We start from the raw sequence: 13,237 nt of genomic DNA on the forward strand, positions 1-13,237 counted from the left end.
CTCCACGACGTTGCAGTGACTAGTTGTGAATTGTGAAAGCGTAGTGACCCTCATAAGTTTATTTGTAACCGCTATTGCCGCTCTTGCATCCTCTCCTCTGCTGACAATTTGCCATGTTGCGGCAGCAAAAGCGATTTTTCCAGCTTGGGAGTACGGCTCCTGTAGGCAGAGCACATCAAGTCTCCTCTACTCCACCTCTTTACGGAGCTCTTGTATCACAAGTCGGCTATTGTGAGTGTTTAATTGTCCAATTGTTATTTCAGTCATCAAGGAAAGTATGTGTGCATGCGATCGTCTGGCCAAGTCTTACTCCAGTCCCAAGCAATTCGTCCGTTTGCCAGTACAGCCTGTTCATAAATGAAATTGAGGTCAAGCTTCTTACCACGTCTCTCAAAAACTTTCTTGAGCAGGTCCCGCAGGGCTCCGAAATCAATGGGGAGATTCACTGACTTTAGCTGAATTCTGCCCACAGCCTCCATTACCGAAAAGGTGACCGTCCTACCCTCTTCATGTCCTACACGGACCACATGTCGTAAGGCAGTGGCCAGGGTAGTCGGCTCTTCCAGCCTAGTCAGTTGCATCGTGTAGTCGATATTGGGGTACACCCTTACCGGGTCCACAGGTGGCAATCTGACTACTGGAGTGCTCTCTGTTGTGGAATTTAGACTTGTACTCGAGACTGCGTTGACTTGAATTGGTTGGGTTTCTTTAAGTTGATTTTCTGTTGGGATTGTTACAGCCATAGGATGCCCGTGCCGCTCCAGATGGACTATCGGCTTCGTTCCCTGGCGTTGAGGGGCGGGATCTATCTCCAGTTACAGTTACATTCTCAGCAAGTACACCAAGTCCTTTCATCCACATTTAGAACTACAAAAGGGAAACAGTGTAACGTCCTATCCAATTTGCATTGTGCCGAATGACAGAAGCTCTGCTGTTTGCCCTCCATCTTGTAACTTAGATGATGGTTTAAAACCTTGCCTCGCCACAGATGGCAGATTGTGCGGTGTATATCAATTCGCCATCATGCACATTTAACATCTGTTCCTAAACGCCGGCCGGAGTGGCCGTGCGGTTCTAGGCGCTACAGTCTGGAACCGCGGGACCACTACGGTCGCAGGTTCGAATCCTGCCTCGGGCATGGATGTGTGTGATGTCCTTAGGTTTGTTAGGTTTAAGTAGTTCTAAGTTCTAGGGGACTGATGACCTCAGAGGTTAAGTCCCATAGTGCTCAGAGCCATTTTTTTTGTCACTAAACCACTGGATTGATTTCAGTCAAACGTGGTACACATATCACTTGGTATCTGACAAGAATCACTGTGGGATGTAAGAACGACTACCATTCAACGGCAGTACGGGTTGAGATGAAAGATTGCTTAAACATGCAGATTTTATTCTTCCAGTATTTGAGAATGGGGGCGTCTCCAGGCTTCTAACAAATTTTACTTATAATTTCAAACCTTTTCAAACCTTCTCTCGCTAGCATGATCCACAAGTTCATTTTCTCTTTTCATGCAGTGGAATTACCGCAAGAGAGATGACGTTTTAATCTATTTCTTCATCACTACCAAATCTGTTAGCAACGCAGATTCTACTAAATGTGCCTCCAAACAATATCATCGAACGATACATAATCCAGGAGATATGACTTCATGAACACTGATATTTCCGAAAAATTATTTTTCTTAAAATGGAGCTCAGATTATCAAGACTACCTCAGCCAGTGCTTGATTATGTGATAACTACGTGACTTCCAACAAGGTTTGTACGTAATTAGAATCCTCTTCTAAATTTTTTCTCTATTACATGTTTAACGTAAAATATGTAAAAAATTAATTCATTTGTAAAGTAATCAATGTTTTGAAGCTGGTTTCTACAGGACTTAGACTCTTTAAAGAATCAGCGACATACTGGTTGCTATCTGGAAAGAAGCACAATATGGCTAAGAATCACCTACATCCCAAAGGGGTCGGAATGGAAGTGTGGTGACATCGAAGCATAACAGCAACAGGTGGAACAGTTTCAAGCGAATTTGTTACGTGCAAGCCGTTACATGTATAAAAAAATATTGTGGCAGTAAGAGTCGCAACAACCGGTAGGGGCGGGGATATGGAGTAGGAAGGTTGACGTAAAAATGTTCTAAACCGATCTGCTGCTGTTTATTTCGTGTATTTAATAGACATGGAATACTTTTAAATGTGTGGAGTGCATTTTTTTTTTATTTGTGCTGTTCATTGTCACGCAGATCACAATAGTGAGCACTACACCAAGCCCATAAATTTATCTACATGTTTCGGGTCCTAAGATCAAGCCACAAGGCTGAATACCACAGATAGGTATAACATGCACTATGCAGTCTTTAGGCGTAGCACTCAACATTGAGTAAAAGAGTATTCTTTGCACAAAAGCGTGTAATCAGAATAATTGCTGGAGCTCATTCAAGATCATCCTGCAGACACTTATTTAAAGAGCTAGAGATCTTCACTGTAGCCTCACAATATATTATTCACTTATCAAATTTGTTATTAACAATCCGAACGAATTCAAACGTAATAGCAGTGTACATGGCTACAACACTGGGAGAAAGGATGATATTCACTACTCAAGGTTAAATCTAACTTTGGCTCAGAAGGGGGTAAATTATGCTGTCACAAAAGTCTTTGGTCACATACCTAATAGCATCAAAAATCTGACAGATAGCCATATTGCATTTAAAAGGAAATTAAAAGAATTTCTTAATGGCAACTCCTTCTGCTCATTAGATGAATTTTTGGATATAGTAAGTAGGTAAATTCCCAACCCCCACAAAAAATTTAAAATATTGAGTGTCATGTAATATTTTGTCTAATGTAATATCTTGTATAGACACCTTTTATTTACCTGACACGCTCCACATCATTACGAAGTGTGGTATTCATGATCTATGGAACAAGTACTAATCTAATCTAATCTAATCTAGCACAGCAGGGTATCAGCTCACATATGTCGAATATGTGTCACATAAACATGTGTTCGACATTACCTCCTAAGCCCCTGGATGGATAACAACGAAATGTGGAACATGTCTTACTACTTGGCATGAATAATTGTGCCAAGAAACACCAGTATCCTACTCTGAAGGCGGTGATACCGGCGTCAAAGGCACATAAGGGGGAAGAAGGACGTGCCCGGTGAGAGGGGCGATTAGCAATGGACGGCTAGAGAGGGGACGTAAGACATGGACTGAGAAATGGAGAGGATTAGGTAGTCGGATTGGGGGAGGATAAGATGGAACTTATGGGGAATGAGGAAATTGGGAGAAGGAGGAGAGAGGAAGGAGGAGGAGATAGAGATGGGGAGATATATAGAGAGGAGGAAGGAGATGGACAGAGAGAGACGAAGAGAAGGGGGAGGATGTGATGGTAAGAGAGGGATAAGAGGGATGGGGGAGAAGATGGTCAGGGGTAGGAGGGGAGAGAGGAGAAAGAAGTGGGTAGAGAGAGGGTGAATAGAGGAGGGAGGAGAAGATGGAGAGATAGAAAAGGAAGAGGAGATGGAGAGAGAGTAGGGTGAGAAGTTGGACAAGGCAGAGAAGACAGGAGGAGATGGGCTAATACAAGACTGGAATACATCAGTACCCTGGCAACGCCAGGTGTCCCAGCTAATGTATCTGTGGTGTAAGGCAATGAGTAACACGGCAGGCAGCTCTACATCCGCCAACTCGAGAAGTGGTTAGTTCAGCGGCTGACGGGCGGGTGCGCTGTTGCAGTCAGGCCGCTGTCCACGACCATCCTGAGCAGCGAGCAGCCGCTGACGGCCGGCCGGCGCTACGAGATCGCCTGCCGCACAGTGGGGTCGCGGCCGCCGGCGGTCGTCTCCTGGTGGCTGGACAACACGCGGCTGCCCGCCAGCACCGACAAGGTGAGTGGCCGCACACACTCTCAGAGCACGAAGTCACCTGCAGCTCGCACAGGAACCAGGCTGCAGTTGTAACAGTTGAAGGGCATGGAAGGGAAGGAATTGGGACTGGTGTGTACCCCCTCCCTGCTCTTGTCTGTACTTCTCGTAATCAATAAGGAAATGGAGAAATTTTAGGAATTTCGCATTCGCCGATGACTTAATCTAATCACTAAATGGCTAAAACGATCATCCTGTCACTAAATCCCAGTTTTAGGTTCCCTATCTAGTGACTTCCTGGAAAAACAGTATTTCCGATATCTCATACGATTATTGACGCGTTTAACAAATTTTAGAAGCTACTATAATCTACTTATTAAAACGTATAAGATCAAGTTTTAAATTTTTGTTGTTGTTGTTGTGGTTTTCAGTCAGGAGACTGGCTTGATGCGGCTCTCCATGATACTCTATCCGTCATCTCCCAGTACTTACTGCAACCTACATCCTTCTGAATCTGCTTAGTGTATTCATCTCTTGGTCTCCCTCTACGATTTTTACCCTCCACGCTGCCCTCCAATGCTAAATTTGTGATCCCTTGATGCCTCAGAACATGTCCTACTAACTGGTCCCTTCTTCTGGTCAAGTTGTGCCAAAAACTCCTCTCCTTCCCAATTCTAGTCAATACTTCCTCATTAGCTATGTGATCTAACCATCTAATCTTCAGCATTTTTCTGTACCACCACATTTCGAAACCTTCTATTCTCGTCTTGTCCAAACTATTTATTGTCCATGTTTCACTTCTATACATGGCTACACTCCATACAAATACTTTCAGAAACGACTTCCTGACACTTAAATCTATACTCGATGTTAACAAATTTCTCTTCTGCAGAAACGCTTTCCTTGCCATTGCCAATCTACATTTTATATCCTCTACTTCGACCATCATCAGTTTCTTTTCTCCACAAATAGCAAATCTCCTATACTACTTTAAGTGTCTCATTTTCTAATCTAATTCCCTCAGCATCTCCCGACTTAATTAGACTACATTCCATTATCCTCGTTTTGCTTTCGTTGATGTTAATCTTACATTATCCTTTCAAGACACTGTCCATTCCGTTCAACTGCTCTTCCAAGTCAAGTTAAGTACAACAAATCAGTTTTTTGTGGGTCATCAGTAATTTGACTGGTTTGATGCAGCTCTCCAGGAATTCCTCTCCTGAGCCGACGTCTTTATCTCAGAGTAATGCTTGCAACCTACGTTCTCAATTATTTGCTTGAAATATTTCAATCTCTGTCATCCTCTACAGATTTTACCCTCAACAGCTTCATCACGTACCATGAAAGTTATTCCCAGATGTCTTAAGGTGCCCTATCAACATGTCCCTTACTTCTTGTCATTGTTTTCCACGTATTCCTTCCCTCGCCCTTTCTGCGGAGTTAGTCCTTATTCCTTACTTCACCAATGTACCTAATTTTCCAAAATTCGTCTTTGGCATGACATCTCGATTGTTTCGATTCTCTTGCGTTCCCGTTTTTCCACAGTCCATGTTTCACTACAATACAATTCTGTGCTCCAAAAGTAGATTCTCAGAAATTACTTCCTCAACTTAAGGGCTATGTTTGATACTAGTAGACTTCTCTTGGCCAGGAATGCCCTTCTTGCCAGTGATAATCTGCTTTTCGTGTCGTCCTTGAAGCGTCCGTCATGGGTTATTTTGTTGCCTACCTAGCAGAGTAGCTTAACTATATCTGCTTGGTGATCACCAATTCCGATGTCAAGTTTCTCTCTGTCCTAATTTCCGCTATTTATCATTACTTTCGTCAGAGTGCGAGTATAGGTCTTGAGGAAGCGAAACTCACAGCATGCAAATGAGCCAGATTATATTAATTACTTATTTAGTTATCTATTTGTCGTGTGTTCTCTATCTAGCCATTTAAATTACATGATTACACTGAATTGTATGAAAGAACGCAAAATGGCATTTACAGTATAAAGCACCTGTCACAATTTTCTCCGCCATACGTCGTTAAAAAATACACTTAGAATTAAATTAGACAGTTTTGATTTATCAGCTCATACCATTTCTGAAATGTTATCATAAGAAAGCCGTAAGTATGAAATATACATACCATTAAAGCCTGCAGTTATTTCACAGTATTCTTAATGAAATTAACAGTCACTTTACGAAATCGAATGACTTTGGCAAACAAAATAGATGTAGGATGCGGTATGCTGTTCCAAGTAATGTCATTAAAAAAATCTAACAGTCCACAGTCCAGTTTGGTTCACATAACCAAGATGAGGTTTACAATAGCTTCAGACTCAGAATCACACTCACATGCAGGACAATTCTAAATATTGCTTCATTGTACACGTAGAGGACAAGAGGAGTGGTTGAAACAGAGTCGAATGATGGTGGAAGTAGCTGATCGGTTCAAATATGTCATCGTAAACTACATCTTTGTAAAATTTCGAGGTTTTAACACCGAATAATATCCATCTGTCGTTTGTTGGGACACGTTCCACATCTCTTGCCACAGATGTTCTAGATGGCCCTTGACCTCGCGTAAACAGTCTGCATACAGCAATTTCAAATCAGTGTCATTACCTATAGACGCAGCTTGCTTAACTAATAGAACTTCCTCGACGTAGTGGAAACCAGCTTCGGAAAGTATCCACAGGAAATGGATTGTCTGCTCCCTCCGTTTGCTCCGAGCATATTCGTAAAACACATCCAGAATATAATGATTGGTTGTTTTCAATAACATCTCCCCTGTTTTCAAGCCGTGTCGCTACAATTGGGTCTCTGGCATCAGTCACAGCTGGACCAAAACTACGCTTGCGCGGAAGATGATTGGGCAACTCATAGCAGCTCCGGCCCGGCGTGGTACCGAGTGAGGTCAGGTGGGGTGAGGGGCCAGCGACACCTTTGAAACTGCCGCTCCCGCCTCCTTACTAGCGTAAAGCATTCGTCGTTGCTTCCTTTCGACTTCCAAAGCCCGCCCCATACATCGTATTGTGTGTGTAACCGTAATATCTATTAAAATTATTGCAATTCATTATAAAATCATCCGCTTCTTTTGTAACGGAATCCCAGTTTGTTTCCGTATGAGCCAAGACCCTCGCGTCTCAAATATTATCTTGTGTGCGTTTTATATACAATTCACAGCGATGGCCCACGAGTCACGCTCCCTTTGTTTAATACACTATGTTATCAAAAGTCTCCAGACACGCCCAAAATATTACGTGTATTGTGCTGCCACCCACTGCCAGGTACTCCACATCAGCGACCTCAGTAGTCATTAGACATCGTGAGAGAACAGAATTGGGCGCTCCGCGGAACTTACGTACTTCGAATGTGGTCAGGTGATTGGGTGTCACTTGTGTCACACGTCTGTACGTCAGATTTCCACACTCCTGAACATCCCTAGCCCCACTGTTACCGATGATATGGGTCCCACACATATAAGCAATATTGTAGGCCGGGTTGGACGAGAGTTTTGTTAGTATTACCCTCTGTAGGCTGATTGCATTTCCCCAGTACTCTACCAATAAACCGAAGTCCACTACATGCTTTACTTACGACTGAGCCTCCATGTTCATTCCATTTCATATTCTTCCAACTGATATACCCACGTGTTTGTATGCTTTAACCGATACTAATTGTGAGTCATCGATACTGTAGCCAAGAGATTCTACGTTCTTTTTTGTGAAGTGCTCATTATCTAATTTCTGAACCCTTACAATAAGTTACAAACCTTTCCAAACACTTTTCAAGATTGACTGAGTATCTATACATCTTCTTTCCTACAGTACTTGACTACATATAGCTGCTTCATCTGCAACAAGTCTGAGGTTACTATTAATATTACTCCAAGGTCATTAAAATACACATGATTATACATATACGCATGTCTGAAGGACATTGCAAAGTACGTTAGAACAACACAGGCACTGCAGTATGATATTTCACACCTAATGACAGGGCTTCGGCTTTACTCATACGTCTCTTCCTGTACGGGACTCACAGAACCTTTACAACTACAGGATGTAGACGAAAGCGGCTACATACGGGAATTTGAGTCGGCCCGGCGAGGGGCTCGGCTGGCTGGTGTCGTCAAGGTGACCACTCGTGTCATGCGAAAGATCCGGATTCAACTCCCGGCCCGTGTACGAATATTCATTCTCACCCATGCGTAGCGCAGCCAAAGTTTAGCAATATTCGGAAATGCGAATATGATTCTCGTACACTACGAACAGTAAGTGTAGGAACAAACTTCTCTGGAGAACAACCAAAGTCGCCTGCTATTCTCTGTCTATCCAAGATAATTATCTGCGTATTCCCTACCAAAGAATCGTCAATCCAGTCACGAATTTCGCTCGATACCACATACGACCGTACTTCTGATAATAAGCGTAGATATGATACGGAGTAAATGCGTTTCGTAAATCAAGAAATACTAAATCTACTTGATTCCCTTCATCCAAGGTTTTCAATACGTCTTATAAGAATCCTGGTGAGAACTGGATTTCATATCGTTCATGTTTTCGGAGGAGGTCACTCTGTTTGAGATATCTCGTTATGTTTAAGCTCAGACCAGATTCTAAGATACGGGATGATAAATTTGCGGTTCACATCTAAATCCTTCTTCTAAATTTGTAAATGAGTGTGATCTGTGTTTTCTTCCAAGTACAGAGCACAGTTTTTTGTTCGAGGGATTTACGATATAAATGAAAGAGGGCAAACTCAGCCGCAAATTCAGTATCGATTCTGATAGGAATTTTATCGGGCTCTAGAGCTTTGTTGAATTTTAATCATTTCAGCTGTTTCAAAGCGCCAGTGATATTAACACTTAGTCCACTCATCTTTTCAGTGGTACGAGGATTAAGATGCGGCAACACTCCAAAGTAAGAATATTTGAAAACGGCGTTAGGCGTTTATTGTTTTTAATAATAAATTTCAATTCCTGCCTCATCCACGAGTGACTGGACTGAACTCTTACTTTCCTACGCGGAGAAGTCGAGTGTGCAGGAAAGATTGGGGGGGGGGGGGGGGGGGAGCTACATCAAACCGGCGAAGGTTCAAGTCCTCCCTCGGGCATGGGTGTGTGTTGCTCTTAGGACAATTTAGGTTAAGTAGTGTGTAAGCTTAGGGACTGATGCCCTTAGCAGTTAAGTCCCATAAGAAAAAAAAAGAAAAAAAACTACATCAAATTGTTATTCGGACTGTATACCACAGCAGCAACCAAAAGGATAAAGAGGGGCGGGTTTTGTAAGAAGAGTTGTTAATGAGAGTATCTGCCATCGCTTACGCTTCGCTAACCTAAGCCCAGCTTAAACATTTTGAACGCTTATCAGTGTTGACACAGAGGTCGCTTCATCTGTCACAGGTTTCTGCGGACGGCAACGAGACCATATCGACTCTATCGTTGACGCCGGAACCTACGGACGATGGGCGGCTTCTCACTTGTCGGGCTGAAAACCCTCAGGTGCTTGGAGGCATCGAGGAACATTCAGTCCGGCTGGCTGTTTACTGTGAGTATATCTGGCACGAAGGCAATGTCTCTCCAGCAATGTGGCATGAAGTTACTTAAAAGTCACGGTGTACTGTTGTCTAGTCCGAATACATAACACGTTGACTAGGAGCTCGTCGGGGTGAGAGCTATCACATATAGGATTTCGCTTATTCGTAGTTCCATCTCGGTTCATTTAATCTGAGTTTTATAACTAATGAATGTTTCATCGGACATAAAATGTTATAGCGTTGCTACATGTCGTGTGACCATCTGAGTATTAGAGATACTTCTGATGTACTTGAATATTTCGTAAATCCCCTTAACTTGCTCCATTCTTATGAGTGAAACACCGTTACATTATCGAACGCTGTCTGTTATATTTCTTACATGTATTGACGTTCAGGTACCGAATTTTCCACCGTTTAAAATTTTTCTTCACGGTCAACCTGAACCATGCGAGAACATATCTGTGTACTGATTTAGTGAGACAGTGTTTCTTCACGAACGGAAGTGTAGCTATTTATTACCATGAAAACCAGTTACTGTTTCAGACAGTTACAGTCTCACAAGTAAACTGTCCAATTCGACATTTCGAAACATGCCCTGAAAACATTTATGCAGTAAGACTACATCGAAAGCATTACAATATCAGAATTTTAGCTGCTGACACACAATCCAAGTATTTAAAAAAATGGAGAAATGTACACTCTTACCGGAACTGTAGCACACATCGCTTATCCTCGATTGACGGCACTCGGTAAATAGATAACACGGCACAACGCGATCGCAACAGGTAAAACGAATTTCAGTTTCCATTGAAAGTTTCACTGACACTTACTATTCGCTCCAATTTGCAACTCATTAAATATTCATAAGAGTTTGAAGTTGCCTCTCCGATATTGCTAAGAGTTAACAATGGAGGTTAAACTCAAATAATTTTCTTTGTATTTTCTCTATATATGCTTGCTAATAGCTTCCGTCATCGTGGACACTCCAGAAATTCACACTAATATGGTATTCAATATGTTAATGGTTTAATTTATCAACCACATAATGCCACAACGAAAAGAACGTTGTATGCAATCTAAATCACACACTTCTCCTGAGGACCGACATCTGTGCAATTTATTAGCTAATTTCTTGGACATTCATTCTGATAATGCCGAAATTACGTTAGAAATTGTGGAAACATTAGAAGGAAGAAGAAGTAACTCTGACAGTTCCGTGAATTGCAGTTAGGACGATGATCTTTGTGTTAATTAAATTCCAGAACAATATTTGAGTACCTTCCTATCCCAAAAAAAAAAAAAAAAAAAAAAAAATACGGAGACTAATAGCTTTCAGGGACAAAGAAGCGGTTGGTTAAACGAAGGAGAGAGAAGACGTTTAAAGTTAAGCTATCTGCAAAGCCGATTTCCTTTCGTAAAATCTGAACTTTAATTATGTAAATGGAAGAAAGATTTACATGCAGCACGAAATGAAACTCGCAAAGGTGTGAAGGAAAAGCTATTCGAAAGACTTAGAACTGCTCTTGAGAGTCAGTGCACCGTTATCGAGGGAAATCTACGACACCGGTCTATCTGAATTGCAATTGAGATGAACATTACAGATTTCCAGGCTTCTACAGCCTGGTTAAACAGATTCAGAAAATTACATGTCACGTAATTATGAAGTTTACTTTAAGTAAATTTGTAGAGGAGATGCCATTCATAGGCAGTAGCGTAAACAAATTTGCAGATTGTTGTTATCCCCTAAAATTCTGTGTATAAAGACAGTCAGGTTTCGTGCAAGAACTGCATGCAAACCACACATTACCATTTCGAGCTAGAAAAAAGAATAAGCCATTTGTGTAGTCGATGAATGATATGACACGTTCGTATACTACAATGCCACTGATAAGTATCATGTATTACTGATTCCGCAGCTTATTATCTGTCTTCAGGAAGCACAAGGCAAATTATGGCCAAAAACTGAAAAAAATGTGTGTTTGATAGCAAAAAACTTGTAATCGACGTAGCAAAATATGGAAAAATGAGAGAGTATAATTTTCAGTACAATATCAGAAACGCCTGCAGAAAAGAATCCATTGCCATTGTAGGACTCTTAGCCTGGCCATAACGATACCTCTTTCAGGTGGAGGCCAGAAATGCTGTTAGTATAACTCGGACTCCACCTGGAACCAACAGTTTGATCTAGACCCTCAACAAAGAAATTCTTCTGCAGTGTAAAGCATTATTCAGAAAATTGCCATAGAACGTAATTTCCGGCAGATCTTTTTCATGTCAGGTTTGTCAGCGTAATAGTATTTAACTTCAGTCACTTGGGCAGTGTCAGTTAGCACCGTAAAGTTTTACGAATTTGATCAAATGTAGCACAATATGCACAACAACAGCCGCGACCATTTATTACCGCAACCCAATTTTACATAAATAAAGCTGGTAATTAGTGTGCAGTGTCTCAATGCATTATTTTGTTTTTTGTCAAGTGTGTCACGTGTAAGGAAAATGTTTGTTTCGTCATCAAATACATGCATCGCATTGTTGTGACAACTATTGGAAGTAACTAGGGAACTGTTCCATTGTTAGTAAAATACACGATATTCAGAAGTTATTGTAAGACTTATACTACTGTTATTTTTGAAAAATATTTCATGTCAACTAGTTAAAGTCGCAACTGACGTTAGTCGCCTGTAATGTAACATAGCACACTGCCTTGATTTTCCTGCCTCCGTCAGTCACTTGTGTAATAATTACATCTGCTGCAGTTCAGCTGCCAATGTGAACTACAAGTTATTCAATAAATTAACAATCTGAGATATTTTCGCTATGTGTGCACTTTGGACACCGTGCCACGCGCCTATACCTTCTTGCTGTGTCTGCTTAATCGACGGATCGAGCACTAGGCGCCTTAGCAGCTGAAACTTTGACTGTGTATTTTCTTTCAGCAAGTTCGCCCAGTGTGAAAAATTTCAGGGTGGTTTTCGACATCTAGAATCGTTTCCTTGTCAGAGGCTGTTTCTGTAGTAACTGAAACCCTGTTGATTACTATCGGAGAATAAGTATCAACACCAGCTGAAGTGTGGCTGTATGTTTACAGAATCGTTGTTTATAAAACAGTTTCAAGAAACAGATTATCTTACAATGTGGTCTTGTATACAAGGTGTTACAAAAAGGTAAGGCCAAACTTTCAGGAAACAATCCTCACACACAAATAAAGAAAAGATGTTATGTGGACATGTGTCCGGAAACGTTTAATTTCCATGTTAGAGCTCATTTTAGTTCTTCCACCTACGCTCAATGGAGCACGTTATCATGATTTCGTACGGGATACTCTACCTGTACTGCTAGAACATGTGCCTTTGTAAGTACGACACAACATGTGGTTCATGCATGATGGAGCTCCTGCACATTTCAGTCGAAGTGTTCGTACGCTTCGCAACAACAGATTCGGTGACCGATGGATTGGTAGAGGTGGACCAATTCCATGGCCTCCACGCTCTCCTGACCTCAAATCTCTTGACTTTCATTTATGGGGGCATTTGAAAGCTCTTGTCTACGCAACCCCGGTACCAAATGTAGGGACTCTTCGTGCTCGTATTGTGGACGGCTATGATACAATACGCCATTCTTCAGGGCTGCATCAGCGCATCAGGGATTTCATGCGACGGAGGGTCGATGCATGTATCCTCGCTAACGGAGGATATTTTGAACATTTCCTGTAATAAAGTGTTTGGAGTCGCGCTGGTACGTTCTGTTGCTGTGTGTTTCCATTCCATGATTAATGTGATTTGAAGAGAAGTAATAAAATGAGCTCTAACATGGAAAGTAAGCGTTTCCGGACACAT

At 41.7% G+C, this 13,237-nt stretch overlaps 1 protein-coding gene across 1 annotated transcript in view; it reads left to right on the plus strand.

The window, feature by feature from the left end:
• The window catches only part of LOC126188767 (synaptogenesis protein syg-2-like), a 478,582-nt gene that overhangs the window by 394,720 nt on the left and 70,625 nt on the right, over positions 1 to 13,237 (plus strand). The window contains exons 6-7 of the mRNA XM_049930377.1: positions 3,746 to 3,897; positions 9,268 to 9,412. Coding sequence (XP_049786334.1) covers positions 3,746 to 3,897; positions 9,268 to 9,412 — 297 coding nt within the window. The remainder of the gene's footprint in view (positions 1 to 3,745; positions 3,898 to 9,267; positions 9,413 to 13,237) is intronic.

The sequence above is a fragment of the Schistocerca cancellata genome, chromosome 5 (assembly GCF_023864275.1).
Source record: "Schistocerca cancellata isolate TAMUIC-IGC-003103 chromosome 5, iqSchCanc2.1, whole genome shotgun sequence".
Taxonomy (NCBI): Eukaryota; Metazoa; Arthropoda; class Insecta; order Orthoptera; family Acrididae; genus Schistocerca; species Schistocerca cancellata.